The sequence below is a fragment of the Epinephelus moara genome, chromosome 13, assembly GCF_006386435.1.
Source record: "Epinephelus moara isolate mb chromosome 13, YSFRI_EMoa_1.0, whole genome shotgun sequence".
In the NCBI taxonomy this organism is placed as follows: Eukaryota; Metazoa; Chordata; class Actinopteri; order Perciformes; family Serranidae; genus Epinephelus; species Epinephelus moara.
In genome coordinates, this window is record NC_065518.1 from 30,393,241 (window position 1) to 30,415,868 (window position 22,628).

Consider the following 22,628-nt stretch of genomic DNA (forward strand, 5'->3'; position numbering starts at 1 on the left):
TTGAATGGAACCATAAGCCAAAATTCTTTAAACTTATTTTTTTGTTACTATGGAATGCACTTTTTCAGTTTGTTTACATAGACAAGTCTAACTTGTTCAGTGCAATCATTTTCTATATATATTTATTTTTTTGAACTTCTGGAATGAACTTTTTCAGTTTGTAATCCCGATGCATGTATTTGCATCAGTTCAAGGGGCCTTTATTTTTCTATCAGTAAGTAATGCACCTTATTTAAATTGATGTTCATTTGAGATATCAAATAGTTTTTTTGTTTGTTTGATCTTTTCGAAAATGTTTTGTTCATAGTATTGATGTCATGATCTTAGGTATATACATATATATATATATATAATGTATATGTGTGTGTTATTGGTTATCAGTTATCGGTATCGGCCTTTAGGAGCTGAAAGTTATGGGTTATTGGTATCGGTTTAAAAGAAAAGTTATCGTGCATCCCTAGCGCTGATACCCCCCACTCTCGCCAGAGTGAGGGGACACAACCACAAGCTGATCCTGATAGCTCCACACTGGCCAGCAATGCACTGGCTGGCGGAGATATATCGGATGCTGTGCGACCAGCCTTGGCAGCTGCTGGTGCGCAGGGACTTGCTCTCGCAGGGCGGGGGGGCAGTGTTCCACCCGCACCCGGAGCGACTGCAACTGTGGGCCTGGCCCATGAGTGGCTCAATTTGACCACTGCTGGACTCCCTCAGGGTGTGTTTAACACTATCCAAAACGCTAGGGCTCCCTCCACTAGGTCTCTGTACGACTGTAAGTGGGGAGTGTTTGAGCGGTGGTGTCTCGAACGGGGCCACATCCCCTTTCAGTGTTCTGTGCCAGCGATACTGTCGTTTTTACAGGACCTGATTGATAAAGGAAAAGCCTTTTCCACGGTTAAGGTTTATCTGGCAGCTATGGCGGCTTGCCATATAGGATTTGGGGACAAAACAGTGGGCCAACACCCTTTGGTGTGCCGGTTTATGAGGGGCGCGCGCAGGCTGCTCCCTGTCTCCAGACCACTGATGCCTCCGTGGGATTTAGCGGTGGTTCTGGAGGGGCTTAAAGGCCCCCCATTTGAGCCATTGCTGGGAGCGAGTCTTAAACACCTGTCCCTTAAGACAGTGCTGTTACTAGCTCTCGCCTCTGCAAAGCGAGTGAGTGACATCCATGCGCTCTCTGTGCACCCTGTGTGTGCTCAGTTCGCCCCGGGGAATACACATATGGTTCTGAAGCCCAACCCGGTCTTTGTACCTAAGGTGGTGGGTTCATGTTCCCCCATTGAGCTCGCAGCGTTCACCGCTTCTCCCGGTGAGCAGCGAGCGCACATGCTGTGTCCGGTTCGAGCTGTGCGCTCTTATATGGACAGGACACAGAGCATCAGGAGGAGCGATCAGCTCTTTGTCTCCTGGGCTGAACCCCGAAAGGGACAGCCAGTCACAAAGCAGCGCCTCGCCCACTGGGTGGTGGAGGCTATAGCTTTGGCGTATACAAGCAGGGGTCTGCAGCCGCTGGCGGGTTTGCGTGCACACTCTACCCGCGGGATGGCCGCATCCTGGGCTTTATTCAGGGGAGTGTCTGTTCAGGACATTTGTTCAGCAGCGAGTTGGTCCTCGCCTCTGTCTTTTGTTCGGTTCTATATGCTGGACGTGTCAGGGCCGTGCGTGGCTAGCGTGGTCCTGGAGTCCTAACTGGAACCCAGGACCCTCCCCACTGGCCGGTACTTGTTCGATAAGCTGTCTGGCAATACGGGAGCTACCATATCCCATAGCGAGACACCGAGTGAATATTATGAAGAAGAACGTTTGGTTATCTAACATAACCACAGTACTTAGAATAATATGAGCGAGGTGTCTCGCCAGACGACCCTTCTTGCTGGGCGGTGAGAAGAGGTTTGCTTATTGAATTGAGGGAGCGTTATCCGCGCACACTATATATAGTAGGTGGGACTACTGGGTGCGGCGCGGATGAACACCTTTCACCGGCCAATCAAGATTGGCGGATTGAGATAAATGCTTCTATCAGGGCTGCAGGAGGCTGCATCCCATAGCAAGACACCTCGCTCATATTATTCTAAGAACTGCGGTTATGTTAGATAACCAAACGTTATGTGTTGACTACTCAATGCCCTGTCAGTCTAAATCATACTGATAAGACAAGCGAAGTGACCTTTTTCATTGGTGCAAAGGGGGCACGAATGATCACCCAAAATTATCTTTACCTGCACAATAATAAAAAATAGCCCAGCTGGGTGGAAAACCATCCAATCTGACAATACAGGCTCTGGCAATATTAGTGGCTTTCATTGGGACTACATTGTCCGAACCCTGTAGGGTGCCATCAATGTATGGGAAACACTGCATTCTACCACCCACCGCCACAACATATCCTGTTCTCAAATTTACAGTTTCTTTAGGTATTTATCAGTTACAGATAGTCAGTCCACAGTCCACATTAACCACTCCTCACACCAGCATAAAATAACCACTGCACAGCACAACACATTTCTTTCTTCCAAACCAGTGGTAAAGAACACCAGGAGCAAAAGCCAGGAGTTGAGTTTTCATTTAAACACGGTTCTTTTTGGTGTCTTAACTGCATGCCAAATTAGAGCACAAACCAATGTAGCATTTGAAAGACTATTTTTTAAACAGAGTCCAGGGCAGTGCTAACTCCACATAAAAAGTAACATTTCATCACTTACAGAAAACTTCATGGAGAACAATAAGGGCAAAACAGCATCACTGATCTTTTTTAACTGAACTGACTTTAACCAGTATCGACACTGTTATCTTCACTTCACCTGTTAACCTGACTTTAGCAGTTTAGATAACAGACACATGACAGCCCTGCCGTTATTACATACATGTGAAGTAGCCGCAGACGCTTACCTTGTTATGGACTCACAGCTGTGCACTGCTGCAGTTCACATGGTGTGCAACCGCAGATTGACTAAAGCTGAAACACTGAATGGATGTTTGATGTTATTTTCAGCAATTAAAAAAGGGATATTTTTAGCCTGGCGGGGGGTTCCTGTTGCCGCCAGGCCTGTAATAGGAGAATAGGGTATAGGGGAAACTGTGAAAGATCATGTTGGTCTGTGTCGGCTGTTGAATTGTTAATTAAATTATTCCCTCGGGATGACCTGGGATGTTCTTTTTTTGCACATCATGGAGCTCTGTGGATCAACTGAATGGATAATTGTGTCAGTGTCTTCACCTTGGTTCTCCTCCTCCATTTTCACATTATGTGTACTGACACATAAAGTTTAAAAAAAAAAGACGGAAGACTACCTCTCTACACTGAACGGTGTATACTCTGAGCGACCTACAGCAGCTAGCCCTTTGATTATGGGACTCAGCCATATTCTGTGTGTTTCAGCTGATGCTAGCTTTTCTGCTATCTTGCATTCTGTTATCCTGGATCAAACAGATCCTCTCTCTGTGGTTTATAAGTCTCTCTGGTGAATTCAAATCCTGCTGGCTGCTGCCCCAGTCACTATCTTCATGCATGTGCATTACTGTCATTGCAAAATGCATACAGTCGATAAGGACGCTGATCATGATCTTGATGATAATGGAGATAGAGCTCCTCAAAGGATCATTATTCATTGCTAGACTCAAAACTCACTTCTCTGCCCTTCCTTCCTTCCTTTCTTCTCTCTTTAGCAGCAATGAAAGTCTTCTTCCATAAGCTGTGGAAGCTTACAATACTTAGAGAATTTTAAAGTGCCAGAAGAATGAATAGGTGTTGTATAGCATAATGAATAATAAATCATGGTGGCTTATACGTGGAGAAGTAGACCTTGAGAACAGAGGAGCGTCAAACTCCTGCTGTGACAGCTGGCAGCCCGCTCCAGCGCTCCGACTGCTTCAGTGGAGCCACCGCCGAGCCATCTCTCACCATAGCGCACACACCTAATCCATCCTCTTAAAGTGGGAGCAGCTAGCATCACACGGCGACATACTCGGCTGCCGGGCGGGTCTGCCAACACAGGTGGTGAGACCAGTTCTACATTAAATAAAGCAGGGACAAACAGAAGGCCGCCAGACATAACAACATGGAGATGGATTGGTGAAGTTCTGCCTCTGTTCCAGCTAACACAGGCCTGAATTGTGAATATATATTGAAGCTGCTAGCTCCAGTATGTCCATTCAATCAGACAGCAAAGAGTGGAGCCTGACCCCACTAGATCACACCTTTCACAGCGCTGTCTGTTCAGGATCTTTTTAAAAATGTGTTTTTGGTGTTTTACCTCTTTTCGTGTCCCTGTAGGATAGCAGAGGTGGGCTGCTGTCATTTCATATAAAAAACAAGCCCCACTCATGTTCTCATGAAAACTTTGATTCTTTTTTTTTGTGTGCTGCAGCTGCACTGTTTGTTTTTGCATTTTTCCCCTCCTCTCCCTGTTGTGTTAGTATGACTGAGTGATCTGTAGCCGAGTACTCATCCATGAAGAGATGTTCCTCCTCTTTCCAGCTGTCGACTCGCTACGCTCTTTTACCACACGCATGTTAAATTCATAAAGCCTCTTACAGGCTGGGATTCAGAGTTTTAGGCCAAGACACACACACCCATGCACGCACACAAAAAGTTCATTTCTGATATCTCATTCAATCACAGTGTAGACAAGCAGAGCCCTGGCAGTTCATCCAGTAAACCCTGGCTGATAGCATGCTCATGTTATTGATGAAATTGTGTCCCTGAAAAAAAGGTGCATAGTGCATACCAATTTAACAGGCTGTTACAAATTGACTCTGGTATGTGCTTGGCGATATTAATGATATGCTAATAGAGGGAAATCAAACTTCCACAGGAAAGGATAACTTTCTCATGTGTGAGAGTTGTACTAGTTGGTAGCACATTCTTTTAATTGACAATGTCTGGGTTCATAGTAGTGCTAATACAGTACTTTAGTTTCTACAGGCCCATTTGTTGCCATGATGATGATTGATGACAGTGTTGGTGGGCCCAATACCTTTGGTCTAGAGTGAAATATCTGGAGGATGAATCATAGTGAGTTGGTGATCTTCTGATTTTTTCTCCCATGCCACCAGAAGGTCTTTTTAGTTATTGCTTGAAATACCACTACATCTACTCGTAAAGACATCCATGTTCCCTCAGGATGAATTGTTATTACTTCGGAGATCCCATAAAAGGGGAATCAAACTGATTTTACACATCAAAGTGTGTTTTCAAATGTTCCAAAGGAGCACTACTACATTCTCGTAAATGCAATATGTCAGGAATGCCTTGAGGGAATTTCTTCAATTTGGGCACAAACGTCCACTTAGACTCAAGGATAAACTGATTAGAACTTGGTATTCAAAGGTCAAGGTCACTGTGACCTCACAAGACATGGTTTTGGCCATAACTCTAGAATTCATATTCTAATTGTAAAAGAATTTCACAAAATGTCTGATGAAGTGATGACATTTCATATCCACAAGGACAAAGGTCAACTTCAGTGTGACATCATAATGCCATGGAGAAACACTTATCTGGCCATTATTCACTACATAACTCAGGAACAGAGGAGGCGACATTTGGTCAGATACTGAATTGGTGACACTAATCTTGGGTGTCCACCTTGAAACTGTGCTGATGTATAGATCTTCTGTGCTGTCAAGTTGAAGACGTGTGTGTAGCATTCAAGTTGCATTGGACTAAAGGGAAAATGACAAAGAGAGAGAGGGGTGGACTCCAAGGGGACTTGGTTGGTAGTGTTTGCCTGTGCTTCCCCAGCAGTGTGTGACATAAGTGTAACATGTAGCAGAGAGTGGTGATTATCATTTGTGCGCGAATACGCCGTGGACCACTGTGTACACTCGAAGACGGAGAGGCACTGTGGGGAGAAGCCCAGACTGCCACTGTCATGTGCAAGGCACAGAGCCAGCAACAGCCGAGCAACAACATAACCTACAAGTTATGTAGGGTTGGGCCTGATACTTTTGGGCTTGATCAAAGTTCTGAGAGAAAGCTGTGTGAAGTCTGATAAATGTCTTAAAGAGATGTAACTTGAGTCAGCAATGGTTGGGTCTGAAGACCACAGGTTTGAAAATAAAAACAGTCAGGAGGTATGAAGTTAGGAAGAAGTTAGACCTCTTTAGCTTGTTGCTCATCTCTGCTGCAGTTGCTACACACTTGTTTTTCTGATTGGCAGTCGAGTTGCAGTGTGGGTAATGTAGGCAGCAGGTTTTAACAAGGAAGAAGACTGAAGACTATTGTAGTGCAGTGCTAAATCAAGTAACAGAGTAGTCTTTTAACTTCTCTTTGGCACTATTACTAGGTCAAAAAATGCCCCTCATAAACAAGCCCCTTCCTACCTGTCTGAACTCCTTCATATCTACACACCCTCCCGTAGTCTTAGATCCTCTACCACCCACTACTACCATGGTTTCTAGAGCCTTCAGCCATTCTGCCTCCCACCTCTGGAACTCTCCCCCACGACATTCATAATATTAACTCCCCTTCCGCTTTCAAATCTCTTCTGAAACCACACCTTTTCAAGCTGGCATATTCTGTCTGATTTAATGGTGACACACATATTGAAACTTCCGCTGATGATGATTTTATAATGATGACTTTATACGCAATACTTATAATTACGGTTTTTGTCCAGTCATTTTATTAACTTTTATTGTATATTACAGAATTGTTTGATTTTATGATTTATGGATACATTACTGCTTGTTTTTTAACCATGTCTTGTAAGATGTCCTTGAGTGCTTGAAAGGTGCCTATTAAAAACATGCATTGTTATTATTATTATTGTTATTATTATAATAATAATTATTATTATTAATCAAGGGCCAAATATCTGCAAAACTAATGACATCCCTCATCAGCCCCAGTTGTGCTTTGCTTTTAGTGTTAGTCAGAAAGTGTTAATATTCTAATGCAAAACTAATATGGTAGACATGGTTAACATAGACTAGTCCATACCCATTGGTAGCTTTGTCACCCTCTACCTATGCCAATCCTCAATGCCTATGTGCAGTTTCACATAGATTGACCACGTCAGTGAGTAGAAAAACGTGGGACAGACAGAATGGCTGACTGACAGAATGACACAGACAGTTTCTGTGGTTATGTACAGCATACCATACCATGACTTAGTCATACCAAAAATTAGAAAAAAACCCGAACATTCGGCCACAGGGGGAGCCACAGCGATCGGTCGCATTTTAGCCATTTTTAAGCATTTTTCTGTTGTTATAGCGCCACCCAGTTGCCAATTAGAGTTACATTTCTCCAGTCACCTTGAGGCGTCCTGTTCTACATATCTACCAAGTTTAGTAAAAATCGATATGGCGGTTAGGCCTAGATAAGAAATTAGCTTTCTAGCGCCCCCATTTTGTTTCTAAAACTTCACCAGAGCCTTCCTCAGCATGAGGGTGAGTAGATAATGGCTGAATTTTCATTCTTGGGTGCACTATCCCTTTAAGTGTTCAAAATGGTGGAAAATCTATACAACCGGAAGTTATGGGTTGTTGAGGCAAATTTGTTCCTCATGAGGAGAGGCATCTCTGTGCAACGTTTCATGTCTCTACGACATACGGGGCATTTAATATGCCCATTCAAAGTTCAATTGGTTGCTATAGCGCCCCCCCCTTTGGCCAATTGATGTAGTATTGCTTCATTCGCATCCTCCCATGACCCTCTACCACTGTGCCAAATTTCACATGGATTGACCAAGTCAGTGAGGAGAAAAACGTGGAACAGACACACCCGCAGACACACCCACACACAGACAGAGTTTTCGTCATTATATAGTAAGATGGTAAACTTAGCATCAGCATTTTAGCATTAATATAGTGAGCATGCTAGCATGCTGGCATTTGTATTTAGCTCCAAGCACAGCTGTGTCTCAGTGCCACATCACAGAGCTGCTAGCATGGCCACAGGCTTGTAAAGAACTTAACAAACAGCTTTTGATATGGGGTGTCACTGACTTATTTTGGTTGGTACCAAAAAAGTATTAAGTTTGGATACCATTTTATTCTACTCTGTATTTAGTTTTTGTCCTCTGTATGTGCAGGTGAAAAGCATTCAGGACGCCATCCGAGATAGGAAGCAGAGGTTTAACTTCATGGGAGAGGAGGTAAATCTTTGCCCCTCTGTTGGCATCTTCATCACAATGAATCCAGGCTACGCTGGCAGGACTGAGCTACCTGAGAACCTCAAGGCTCTGTTCAGGTGGGTCAAAGGACCATCACAAGTCTCACAGCTCTAATGCAACATACAGTACAGGACTTTATCTCTCTGATTTTTTTGGTCCATCATTTAAGATATAATCCATCATCGTCATGGAACTTTACAAATTATAATAACATGAAAACAGTAGGAGTGCTTTTATTAAACCTGATTATGTTATCAAATCTGCCTACTCGGATGTGGCTGCAAAATGGAAGTGACAATTAGACCGCAGTCTTTAAAATGTACAAGAAACATTACAAACATGTTGAAAAATACATTTTCAATGCTTTGTGGCCCTTAAAGGGATAAACAGATTAAGAAATGGACTATTAAATTGGATTAGATTAGATTTCACTTTATTGTCATTGCACACAGCACAGGTACTGAGACATCTAAATGCAGTTTAGTATCCAGAAGTGCAAAAAGCTTTAAAGTAAAGAGTAATGTACAAAGTATGTACAAAATAATCAGTAATAGAGAATGTACAATAAATGGTGAGGGAATTATATGAATACACTAAATAAATATAATATGAATAGGATGAAATGTGCAGCAATTACAGGCAGTGCAAGTGTAAGTAAAAATGTTTAGTGCAGGTGTAAATACAAGAAAGTGGGAAACTATGATCAGAATACAGTGTATCGAGCTGAGACAGAGCTGGTACAGTGGGAAAAGTTCACTGGAATCTGAGGAGACAGATGGACTTTCTTTAGTCTCCTCAGGAGCAAGAGTTGCTGGTGAGTCTTCTTGACTCAAGTCTTTCGATATGTGAACCCTCAGAAACTTAAAGCTGGCGACACGCTCAACCTCCCAGCCAAATTGAGCTCCTTGGTGTTCTTGCTGTCTAGATGGAGGGATATTTGAACCCATCAATAGATGGGAACATGATAGTGTTTTGTTTTTCTGTTCAGAACATCAAATTTCATACTTTTCGATCTCATTTTCTTTTTTTTATCTTTTTCTTTTCGACTTTTTCCATCTCAATGTCATTTCTCACCACAGTACACAATACATCGTTTCAATCTTTTAAAGGGTCTGCAACAAATTACAAAAATAGGGATATATGAACTACTTCTTTTTTTTTAGTCCAAAGTCATTCTATTGAAACCTGTCTCTTAACTGATCTTCATATTATTACATTTATTTTGAAAACAACAAATGAAATTAATGGTTATCTACAGTACATCTCTCATGTAATGTCTGATGGATTGTATATTCAATACCAGCAAAACATCCTCATGCCACAATGGTCAGTTTTCAAATTACACCTGGCACAAGTGACATTAGCTACAGCTGCATGCACAAGGCCAGCGTGTGGCAAAGAGAGAGAGAGCATGTTAGGGGATGGTTGCTCTCTGAAAAGGGAGTCCCATCTTAAGGCAAGATCGCTGACAGCATTGTGGGAAGTTTGTTGCAAAAGAGCTGTGTGATGTGTTTAGTTGTGATGAATTGTGAGCTGTGCTGAGCTCATATTGATCTGCCGTTTACTGTGTATGCCTCCTCAAAATCCAGTAACATTAACCCACAAGTCTTGAATTTAATTGCTTATTCTGTAGATAACAAATGATTATGAACTGTAACTGAGATCATTTTGATGCATTCTGTCCATTTTTCCACAGACCATGTGCCATGGTGGTGCCAGACTTTGAGCTGATATGTGAAATCATGCTGGTGGCCGAGGGCTTCCTGGATGCTCGAGTGCTGGCCAGGAAGTTTATCACCCTCTACACACTGTGTAAAGAGCTGTTGTCCAAACAGGTAATATCTGTTTTCTTTGATGTTACACATCTGATATGGTTAGAAAGAGCCAGATCCATTTCCACTTCAAAGCTGAACAAGTGACACAATGTTCTTTTTATATTTGAGGCTTTTGATAAAGGAATGACTCTGAGGCACCACACAAGAGCTGACTTTCTAACTGAACTGTCTGAGTGAAGTGCTACATTGCATATGAATAAGAAGCTGCAGGGAGTTTGGATGTTATTCCATCTAAAATTTCCTTTAATCCTTTTTTTGTCTGGTCCCTTTTTTACATGTCATGCCCTTATTTTAATGATTTAAAAAAGCAATAAAATCACTCACAGTGCTGACTAATAGTTACAAGGGAGCTTCTCGATTTAGGTAAGCAATTTTATGAGTCCTCAGTTCTGGATGAATTTCCCATGACCACAGGCCCGTTTAAGTGTCATAGCACTCTACTTCCTTTTTATGGCGATTTTATGAAGCTCTAGTCCCTCCGACATTTTTAAATATCACCTTAATTACACTTTTTGGCCACTCCAAAGTTGTTTGCCAGAGTTTCATTGCAGGTTTTCCAACATTAGCAACTTAGCGGTAATGAAATCAAATGATAATGAACAGACTGCCTCTCTAAGCTATATTCACAAGGGCTGAAACTGCAAATCAATGGAAAGTGCAGATTCAGAGAACTACTTTCTTGAGTTAAACAAGTGGTTCATAGTTGTGGATTTAATATTACATAAGTTCTGCTGCTGGCCCTGTGCTGAACGAATATGCAGTGGACACCAAAGCATGCTAACAGAGTACAGTGAAATATATTCCATGCTATCAGAGTCTGCAGGGAGCTGAAATAATGCTCTAATAAGTTTGCAGCCTCTAGTGTCATGGCAGTAAAATGCTGTGGCATTGTGTGTTCTCGTGTTTGTTGCTGCTCCGTACCATCATGTTGATTGTGTTGATCTGGATAAGACCACCTGTGATGCACCTGTGACAGACAACATGGCACACACATTTGATCTTTGCCTCTGAACAGGACATACGCACTGACAGTCCCAATGCATCTGATATCGTATGAGACCAACTCATTGTTTAAAAACTACTAAGACACTTTAAAGCCACAGTCGGTTACTTTCATAAAAAAAGTTATTGTTATATTCAATGAAACTGTCACTATATCCTAACAGTAGTACATCAGACAGATACTGGTACTGCTTCTAATGGCATTTGCAAGAACCCACCATGTCTGAACAAGTACACCCAATCAGAGCTGAGGAGTCTCTAATGCAGCTGTCAATCACTGCTCTTGAACTGCAGTCAAACTGTCAAACTAGGTAGTTTGATTCTGGGGTAACAGAATCAAGATTCTTCTGAATCAAGATTCTGTTACCCCATTGCCTATTTTTCACCTCAAATGTTTTCAGAAACATTTAAGTGTACTGTTGAGCTGTAAAATGAGAAAGTGTGTGACAAGGTCGCCATGTTAAAAACAGCCAAAATCAGGCACCACCCACCAGCCGGAGCAAAACTTTCTTATTTTACAGTTAAATATAAACTGAAATGGTTCTGAAAACAATAGCAGCGTAGGACTGTGTCTGTTAATCTTGTCTGTGCCTGTAAGAGATGGTATGCTCTATTGCTACAGTATTGACAACAGAGAAATATCACAAGTTACTTTGGGAATATTATGTTGATGTTGTTATGAATGATGTCCAAAAATATAAAGTAGGTTAAGCTCACTGTAAAATCACTAAATCCTTCCAGATGAGCTCTCCATCCAGACATGGATATAATAAGTGTATTATATGGGGCTTTAAATCATAGAGTAAGTGAATTAGTGCTGCGATTAATTATTTTTATCTCTCAGGGTGGGTTGATTCCTGGAGAGTCATGGTTAGGATGCAAAGATTCACAGAACCACAGACTAACAGTCTAAACCTATGCTAGTAGCTCTGTGGGGCTGTACTTAGCAACAGTAGACCCTTTGAGCTACATGCTAATATATCAATGCTAATATGCTGATGAAAAGAGTGAAATAGCATCGATGGTAGAAGTAGATGTCCATTTTTAATTACCCTTTCAACCTTACTAGCAGCTCTGCATGCCCTGCTGTGAAACTGTGTATTTTCCTCTGCTCACTGACATCTCTCTGGCCTTTACCAAAGGACCACTATGACTGGGGCCTCCGAGCCATCAAGTCTGTCCTGGTGGTGGCTGGCTCTCTGAAGAGAGGAGACCCCGGCCGAGCAGAGGACCAGGTGCTGATGCGAGCTCTGAGAGACTTCAACATCCCCAAGATTGTGACTGATGACATGCCAGTGTTCATGGGCCTGATAGGAGACCTGTTTCCTGCTCTGGACGTCCCCAGGAAGAGAGACCTGGACTTTGAGAAGCATGTAAAGGAGTCAATTTTGGATTTGAAGTTACAAGCCGAGGACAATTTTGTCCTCAAGGTAAATTAAACACAATTCTTCTGTAGCCCTCTGACATACTTGTCTGCTGCAGTTTATCGGATTTTGTTTTGATTACAACTCAAAATGTCACAAGTGTTGCCAAGGATGACGGCAATCACAACTTGTCTGTGAAGCAGGAGCAAAGTCCCCAAATGGGGGTTTCATCTTTAACAATTTAGACAGATATTACAGTTGTAGCACTTTCATTTAGATTTATCGTAGTTCTTTCCAAAAGCTATTTACCTCACGTCATAATGTTCCGCTGGGAAATACACATTAGTGTCAAACAAGTCTGCGGGATGTGGATGAATCGGGCAAATATTGCAGAAGCCAACGGTTGGCTGCGATGAGAGTTCAGGTGCCCAAGCTGCTGACCTAATTCTAGTCATTATATTACATACAGATACACACACACACACGCACACACACAATAGAAGGCGTTATATGTCAGAGACAGATGAACGCAGGACCAGGGGAAATAAGTGCAATCTGCCTCAGGTCAAATAGACACGGGAACCACATAATAACACTCCATCAATGGAGGCTGGCGCTGCACCACGCCACTTAACCCTGACATTGTGAGAGACAGCCACGGAAATAAACAAAGAGGAGGAGAAACACAGCGAGCGAGAGAGTGAGAATGGCGGAGCGGTCAATAACAACCATCCACCCCCAGAGCCTGAACTTTTACTGTCTTTGTTTGCGCAGCCAACCTTTTGATTTCAGACAACGAGGGGGGGAGCGGGTGGGCTGAGAAAGCCTGCATACCTTTAGCGTTAGCCTGTGCTAGCATTAGTCCTCCCCACATCAAAGCAGTAATCAGCCGGGGCCTTTGAGAGTGTAAAGCCGCCTGCGCTCGGGCTGAATGGATGGGGAGTAGGAGCCGTGAGGAGCCCGGTCGATGGCATTGATCGAGCTCGCCATCTGTATGTTTGAGTGTAAATCTCTCTTTCTCCCTTTTCTCTGTTACACACTCTGTAGTGTCACCTCACATACCTGAACTGACAGAAAATGTTACACTGCAAGTCAAGGAAAAAGTCAAGTGTGAGTGTGTTAAGTTGACTTTGGAGGAGTCCAAATGTAGATAAGCATTACATCCTGGTTACTGTGGTGAAAGTAAAACAAACTCTCTCTACTCTTTAAAGCTTGCTTAAAGCTGTAGTTGGTAACTTTTATAAAAAAAAAACATTTTTTCACATTTGCTGAAACTGTCTACATTCACACAGCACTAAATCAGACAGATAATCTGTGACCTTATCTTGTAGCTTTTCTAATGGCCTTACTGCATGTTAACTGCCTCCACCTATTGCTTCTAATGGCATTTGCAAGAATTCACGGTGTCTGAACAAGGACAGCCAATCAAAGCTGAGGAGTCTCTAAAGAAGCTGTCATTCATGTCGGTTACAGCTCGCAAACTTTGGTCAAAGTGTCAGCGCTGATCAAATTCTTTTACTGCATTGTCTAATTCTCTCCTCAAATGCTGTCAGCAACATATGTTAGTGTGCTATTTGGCTACAGAATGAGAAAGTATGTGACTTGGCCCCCATGTTGGACACCGTTAAATGGGAGTACCAAGCACCGCCCACTTGCTGGTCTAACTTTCTCATTTAACAGCTAAACAGTACACTGTAATACGTTTATGAAAGCATCTGAGGTGAGAAATAGGCAATGCAGTGACAGAATCTTGATTCATATTTGATCAGCACAGCCTAATTTGACAGTCTGACCACAGTTCACGGAGTGATTGACTTGAATGACAGCTGTGTTAGAGACTCCTTGGCTTTGATTGGTTGTTGCTACTGTGCCACAGTCTGATTCTAGTTAATGCCGTTAGAGGCAGAAGGGACATGATTTTTTTTCGACGATTTTTTGTCTCGTATTTTTTTCAGAATATAGTGACAGTTTCAGCAAAGAAGACACAAAATTATTTTTGTTAAAGTTACAAGACACAGAGCATATAATACTGGGGTAATCTCCAATTTACTAAATATGAGAAATATTTAACTGAAACATTAAGGTTAATGGCATTGAAGCATATCACAAGAAGAAAAAGACCACACCCCACAACTTAATTACAAAAGTGCAATTCAGGAAATATACTCTATTGAAAAATTACAAACAAACAAACAAACAAACAAACAAACAAACAAACATTAAAAAAAAAAAGTAGAATTTAGGTAATAGGAAATTTGACTGATACTGTGCATGATAATTAATTTGCAAACCAGGTACTTCTCTCTCTTTTAGTTGACAGGTGAATGCTCAGTTTACTATTTTTTCCCACTTTAATTAAATTAAATTCAATAAAAAATATAAATTAAATTAGAGCAGTGCTTACAATGGAAGCAGTAGATGCAGAGATATCCTCATTTTTCATTAGGCCCAACCATGTCTTTCAAAGTCCATGTCCCCAGGTTGTAACAGGCTCGCTCTCTCTGACATCATCAGGATTATTTTCTCATAAGAAATCTTCAAACTATATGGAGAACCACATTTTTAAATGTGGAATACATAATAAGTAATAATATGAATAAACAGAGACAAAATGTGTCATATAATGGTTGTCAATATACATATATATATATATATATATATATATATATATAATTGTCAAATGATACAATACATTTTTAAAACTCAGCTGAAGCTGAAGTATTATTTCATCCTGCTTCTACTTTATTCTTTCTACAATAGTTTGGGTTGTATTGCAGATCATTGGATGTTTTATTCTATTTTTATGTCAAAATGTTCTTTTTCAAAAGTCGGTTTTTATCTCACAGCTTCAGTTTCCCAATTAGTGATTGCTTTATTTCATAATACCAGTTTTAAAACATGAGGAAAGGTTGGTCCCCTTAAGTGCAATTTATTAGCACATCCACAAGTGATGTTTTGAGCTAATGCTCTCCATCAGCCTAATACATTTTTTTCTCACAAAGTCCCAGCTCCATAGTGCATACTGTTTGTATACAGTATATACTAATCTTTATGGTGATATGTGCAGTATTGGACCTCAATCAGACTGCACTTTCAAAATGCCACAGTCAATTCAACTTCACAAATTGACAGCTAAATGGTTGTCCAAATAGTTGAAGTGCTGTGTGCTGTGGGCAGCTCTTACATTTTCTTTGGGTATTGCATTGTGAGATGTATTGTTGGTATGCACACTCAGGAGCGAATTCACAAAAGGATTTGGGTCTATAATTCTCAAAGCACTTGCAAAGGGTGAAATGCACCCCTAACTGCACTGTCAAGCAAATTCTGTATTGGTGCTCCTGTGCTATTTGCACGTACTGGAATGAGGTAATATACAGACATTTGGTGCAAAATTAGCCCCTTTCTATGCAGATCAGCGCTGAAGTGAAATTATTAGCATCTTAAGAAAGTTGGTGGTAACTGAAGCACACTGACAGACTGGGATATTAAATCCCAAATATGGTTTCTCTCTTCCTTACCTGAAGTTTTGAGGAAAGCCTCTACACCTTGTCGGTCAGGACCTGTAGGTCACAGTCTGAAAGTTTCAGTTTTCTTTTTGTCTCTGCCATTGTTCTCCATACTGTGTGCAGTTATACTTCTCCACATAGATATCCAATCAAATGCATAAAAAAGGCAAATTGCAGTCATTTGCAAAACTTCATGGGCATGTTTGCACTTAAATATCATTAGCATAATATCATCTGTGAATAAGTCCTGGACACGGCAGATAGCAGTCGCAAGTGATGCACAATTCATGGTGCCATCAGCAGCCGCAATCCATTCTTTGTGAATTGACTGTTCTGAGTATACTTCATTTTGCCGCTTTTCCAGTATGAGCACACAGCAAATCACAAGACTGTTCCTGGTCTGACTGACAAACTGACTGACTTTGTGATGAAAAGTGACTTTATTACATTAATTGAAACAAAACAGTAACATCTCATAATATGTAGCTGTATTTGGAAAATGAACTGTATTATTCATCACTCATATTTATATAATAGATACAGACAAAAAAGTGTCTGTATTTACTATTTATTGTACTGTTATATTTGTTTATATTTTTCACATAGTCTTTTTCATTGATTCAGTATTGAACTCTTGTGCTCTTCACAGATGTTATACAACCACTAACTGCTAGTCCCAGTGACAAGTGAACTGTTTCAAATACGTGGAGTGGCCCTTTAAGTGTGCAAACACAGAATAATGAGGGTGCAGATATCTGTCCTTCCAGAAGACCACTGCTGTCATTTATTGTCGTCTGTGAACAGTGTACTAAGCTGCTGCACTGCACTGCAGTGCATCACACTACGCTGTCATTCTGCATCACTTTATATTCACCATAAACCACAACATTAACAACAAGATGTTGTAGACTGAGTGGCTCAGTGTAGTGGCCCATGAAATTCTACATTATCCTGTAAAAGGGTCAGTGTTTATGTGTATACCATGTCTTCAGTGTCCTTCACGTGTAAACAAAGGATAATATAACATATTTCATTCTGTATGTGTGTGTTAGGTGGTGCAGCTGGAGGAGCTGCTGGCAGTGCGTCACTCTGTGTTTGTGATCGGGAACGCAGGCACTGGAAAGAGCCAGGTGATGAGGTCACTCCAAAGGACTTATCAGAACATGAAGCGCAGACCTGTGTGGGCGGACCTCAACCCAAAGGCTGTGACCAATGATGAGCTCTTTGGCATCATTAACCCGGCAACCAGAGAATGGAAAGATGGTGATTACAGAGTCTTGCAGAAACGTTGTTTGATTAGTACAAAGTGTCCAATAACCTGAGTCAAAAAATCCAAAATGTCAACCCCTTCTTTACAGGCCTGTTCTCTAGTATAATGCGTGAACTGGCGAATGTCAGTCACAGTGGACCTAAGTGGATTGTTTTGGATGGAGACATTGACCCAATGTGGATTGAGTCACTCAACACAGTCATGGATGACAACAAGGTGTGAGCAAGTTGAGCGTGTGAGTGTGTGTAACTGTGTGGAGTCTTTTATTCAGTATCAAAATGACGAAGGTTACACATTTTCACTGTTACTAAATCAGCATTCAGATATGAAAATATGTGGTTGACTCATCACTGATGCGAGAGAGTTGTAAACTATTTGTACTCTGCGGATGAGAAGATAAATGACAGTGTGTGCATGTAATGCTAAGAATAGTGGAAAGAGCTGATAGCAGGTGGCATAATCCAGGCTAAGACGGTGTAAAAGGCACGAAGAACACATTCTTCTTCAGTCATATCTACGTGCACTGTTTGGAAATATGCTGTCTGCTTCTGTTAGGTGCTGACTCTGGCCAGTAATGAGCGGATCCCTCTGAACCCCACCATGAGGCTGGTGTTTGAGATCAGCCACCTTCGCACTGCTACCCCTGCTACAGTGTCTAGAGCAGGTAGTCCTTGCTTTTCTTTCTTCATCTCATCCTTTTACTTTGGCCTTTATGACAATATTAGGCTTGTATTTTGGATTTATTTTCCATTTCTAATATATACTTTATTATTTTGTTTTATAACACAGTAAATGCGTCAACCATGGCCACTCACCTACAAAGGATGATATACTGTACATAAAGTCCCAATGCAAGCGTCAGGCACCCTGTGTCTTGGCAATTAATATAAGGGACAAACATACAGGAAGAACAATGTTCTTGCACAGTAGGGCAAATCAATATATTGTTTAATTTTAAGCTAACTGTTAGTTATGAAGAGCTGTAGCTTTCTTTATCTAATATGTGTTTTATCCCAGTGCTTGCATAAATAATTGAATTATAAAATTGACAAAGTGGCGATATTTGACAAGTTGGGATGAGAATCTGTTGGTATCCCATTTAGTCCAGCACTCTTCTCTCTTTTCTTTCTGTAATCTTAAGTGTGAGTCATAGGTTTCATACTGCATATGCTGTGTGTCAAATCCCAATATACTCCCAAGACCAAAAGAGTGTGAGTGTAATCTGTCATTAAGTGCTCACGTTGGTTAAATAATGGAGCAGCCATGCATAGTCTGCCCTTGACATTGTACATGTTGTCCGGGGATTAAAGGGGGTCCAACAACACATTTTATGCCCTGGGGACCCACAATGGATGAATCCAGCCATGGTTGCAGCTACTGTAATCACCATGTGTGTTCTATTCCTTGTTTTCTGTCCAGGCATCCTTTACATAAACCCAGCAGACCTAGGCTGGAACCCGCCAGTGACGAGCTGGATCGACAGGCGGGAGGTCCAATCAGAGAAAGCCAACCTGACCATATTGTTTGACAAGTACCTCCCCTCTTGCCTGGATGGCCTGAGATCAAGGTAACACGGCTCCTCAGCAGCTCTGTGTCACTGTCAAATGACATTCTCACAGTGATATCCGGTTGACGCAGGATGTTGAGATGTGAGATAACATGGGGAGGGACTGTGCAAAAGTGGGCGTGTTGGATATTAGCAAACAGCGTCTGACTCAGAAGAATTGGATTCCATCCTGCATTCTATTGTACAGGACCACTCGCCTCCTCCAACACCTCCATCACCACTGCTATTGGAGAAGACAACAAAAACAGGAAGCAGAGGAGGGAGACAGAGAGGAGGAATATTTTGTCCTCACTGTGAGGCCAATAAATCCAGAAAATGCACCACTGTACAGTCCCACCGTGCCACAGAGCTTATAGATTTGTAAACAACAAACAACTGAATTTCATTTTGTCCAAAGCAGCTTCTATGTTCAATCTTTTAAAAAAGGCTTGCTTCAATGCAAAATAAAACCATAAATTATTTTCTTATTTCAGCACACTAGCTATTTAAGTACTTAATGAGGAACAGAAGTCAGTGGTAATGCTTGAATCCAGTGATGTAATGTGTCTGTCTTTGCTCAGGTTTAAGAAGATCATCCCTATCCCTGAGCAGAGCATGGTCCAGATGCTGTGCTACTTGCTGGAGTGTCTGCTGACACCAGAAAACACCCCGCCAGACTGTGCCAAGGAACTTTATGAGCTCTATTTTGTCTTTGCTGCTGTCTGGGCCTTTGGGGGAGCCATGTTCCAGGACCAGGTACTGCGTGGGCCTCTGGGCATGTGAGACGCTTACTAAGTGGTTGCATAAGGAGGGAAAAAGAATAGGATGCAACTGAAACAGCTGAATGATTTTTTTTTCTCTGCTCATAACTCCTTTTTTGCACTTGCATTATGGGCATTCCTTGCTATTATTCAAGCCCCGGTGCCTCTTACGCAACTCAACTTTGTGTCTCTATTTATGAGAAGTCATTTGAAAGTTATTTTCAGTTGAAGAAATGGCAGGTTTGTGAAAAGGCAGAGATCCCCATCTGAAAATGAAGTGGACTCCATTCCCGCTCAACAACACACAGGCTGGCTGAATTTAAATCAGCAGGAGAGCCATGGCGAGCAGTTGCTAAGCAATCCAGTTAGCGCTGTACAGTAAGCGCGTCCATCTAAGTTATGGGATAAAACTGCTCTCCCCTCGGTACAAATGTACTCCACTTTATTTTCCCATCACAGATGCATTTAAATGCTAAGTGGTTTTATTGACTGGAGAGTTGGTAGTGAATAGAGGAGACAGGTACCAAGGGGTGGGGAGGCAGGGAGGAAGGCGAGGAACTGCCAGCCAGTAGGTGATGAGGCTACTCCACTGTCTAAATCAGACAGATGGATAGATGGGCCTGCCATCTCTCATTTTCTCCCCTTCAACTGCTGTGGCTGTATCTCTATGTTGTTGGCATTTATTTGTCCTCTGGTTTGTATTCACACCAGTGTAAATCAAACGCGCAGATCCATAGCTACTGTATGGGGGAGAAAAAGCAGAGAGGAAGTCATTTTAGAGTATTGACCGCTCGCCTACCCTCTGTGTCTCTGCGTGTGTTCTCTGTGTGAGTGCAGCTGGTCGACTACAGAGTGGAGTTCAGCAAGTGGTGGGTGGCCGAGTTCAAAACCATTAAATTCCCATCCCAGGGCACTGTGTTTGATTACTACATCGACCCCGAGAGCAAGAAGTTTGAACCCTGGTCCAAGATGGTGCCCAAGTTTGAGATGGACACAGATACACCTCTGCAGGTACAACAGGTTGTTTTAGAGTATGCAAGCTGTTTGCAAGTATTTGGTGGGAATACACAGATTTTATTTGCTTGGCTTATTCTTAAATTACATAACAATATTTTGATAATTGATTAACACTTTGAAAAGACAGTTTATTGTCATTGTATGTTGACTATCTTTGACAAAGTTCGTGTTAGATCTGGGACCTTGTGATAAGTATTTTCATTCATATTCACATTTTACAGGTAAAGCTATTAACTGATTATTAGAAACAAATATTTTAGGCATTATTAGTTTTCAAAATAATCCTTAGTTGCAGCACTAATACCCTGTAGTATATTAATGCCATAACAGGGATTGTGCAGATACCATATTTTTATATGTTTAATATACATATGCATGTTTGTTTTCCATGTGCAGGCATGTCTGGTCCACACTACAGAGACCATTCGGGTTCGTTACTTCATGGACCGCCTTCTGGAACGTCGTCGGCCCGTCATGCTGGTGGGGAATGCAGGGACAGGAAAGTCTGTTTTGGTTGGGGACAAACTGGGATCACTGGATGCAGAGAAATACATGATTAAAAATGTCCCCTTCAACTATTACACCACGTCTGCTATGCTCCAAGGTAGGAGCCATGCATGGAAACTATTTTCTTTCTGAATGGCTTTGTGCTCTTCCAGTATAATCAAATGTCTCCATACTGACCTGCGACTCTTTTCCTCTAAACTACTGCATAAATATGGCCATTCAGTTACATCTTTCTCTGTTAATTTCCCTTCCTCTCTCGTTTCTTTTTTCCTTACTTCCCTCCTCCCTCCTATGTGTCTGCTGTCTGCTCTTCTGTTCCTCTCCTACACAGCTGTGTTGGAAAAGCCCCTTGAGAAGAAAGCAGGGCGCAACTACGGACCTCCAGGCAGCAGAAGACTGATCTACTTCATAGACGACATGAATATGCCCGAGGTGGATGCATATGGAACAGTGCAACCTCACACACTCATACGTCAACACATGGACTACAACCACTGGTAGGGCTCTGTCATTTACATGCGGCAATGCAATATGTATGTATGAGCAAACACAAGTACACGCCTGTGCTGTTTAAAGAGGGAGACATTATGCATAGACTGTGTATTTCAAGGTGATTTCTAGAAAGTATCACATCAGCAGTTGGAGTGTTCCTCACTTTAATTGCTTAAATGATGGACAGTTTCAGGCAATTTCTCAAGGTATTAACATAATAAAGGATAATTCAGATAATAGAGTGCCAGCAGCTGATAGGTGTAATACCCTAATAATTCTACTGAAATTGTCTTTAGTATTCAGACAGATCCCTGCCTCAGTATCAATATGCTACAACTTTTATGAGTCAAAAGTCAAATGTGAGTGCAGGGTTGTATGATTCCCCTTAAAAGGATTTTGTTGCTCATCTCTCTGACACAGTGAGGCCATTCTGAACATGGTTCCACTGCGTCAGACACAGGCTGACTGGCTTAGACACGGTCAGCCCATTAGAGATATGCTGGGAGGATTTCAGGTATGAAATTGAGAGGAAGGAGGATGCTACTGAGCTACGCCAGCTTAAGTGGGAGCTGAGGCGTCTATATCGGGGAATGTATGTGCATGTGTGTTGGTGTCTGTGTGCATTCAAGACTGTTAAATAATGTTTTTCTTCTGCCTGTTGTCCGCCTATGTGTGTGCGTGCGTGTGTGCGTGTGTGCGTGCGTGCGTGCGTGTGTGTGTGTACACTCCCAGGTATGACCGTAATAAGCTGCTTCTGAAGGAAATACACAGCGTTCAATACGTGTCCTGCATGAACCCCACAGCCGGCAGCTTCACCATCAATCCACGACTGCAGGTACACACACACAATTACACACATACAGCATGTCCTCACAGCACATTGTGTACCACTGGTTATGCAACACTGCAGAGGTTACATGTGCACTAACTCCTCTTGCACATGATATCATAGATAATTTTTCTTTATATTTGCCCCCTATTATTAGATTAGGTGACATGTTGTGCCTCTCTACATTGATTTTTTTATTCATTTGTATTTTTTGGTAAAACTTTGCATCATTACATTGTTTGTTTTCTCTGAGTTTGTTTGTTCATGTGCTCGTTCATTCGTTTCAGCCATTTAAGCACAGTTGATTGGGTTTAGATGAAACTTTAACAAGAAGTCTCAACATTAACTTTCAGCATTTAGGAAATGACATCGGTTTGCC

General features: G+C 41.8%; 1 protein-coding gene across 2 annotated transcripts in view; it reads left to right on the top strand.

Annotated features, from left to right (window-relative positions):
• Positions 1-22,628, top strand: part of dnah9 (dynein, axonemal, heavy chain 9) — a 211,491-nt gene that overhangs the window by 77,210 nt on the left and 111,653 nt on the right. Inside the window, exons 35-46 of one of the 2 annotated variants that reach the window (XM_050060727.1) lie at positions 8,040-8,197; positions 9,817-9,955; positions 12,100-12,387; positions 16,880-17,090; positions 17,186-17,313; positions 17,653-17,761; positions 18,517-18,664; positions 19,225-19,399; positions 20,242-20,415; positions 20,818-21,025; positions 21,260-21,425; positions 22,153-22,255. In XM_050060727.1, the coding sequence (XP_049916684.1) occupies positions 8,040-8,197; positions 9,817-9,955; positions 12,100-12,387; positions 16,880-17,090; positions 17,186-17,313; positions 17,653-17,761; positions 18,517-18,664; positions 19,225-19,399; positions 20,242-20,415; positions 20,818-21,025; positions 21,260-21,425; positions 22,153-22,255 (2,007 nt within the window). The remainder of the gene's footprint in view (positions 1-8,039; positions 8,198-9,816; positions 9,956-12,099; positions 12,388-16,879; positions 17,091-17,185; positions 17,314-17,652; positions 17,762-18,516; positions 18,665-19,224; positions 19,400-20,241; positions 20,416-20,817; positions 21,026-21,259; positions 21,426-22,152; positions 22,256-22,628) is intronic. The other variant, XM_050060728.1, reaches the window with a different exon arrangement.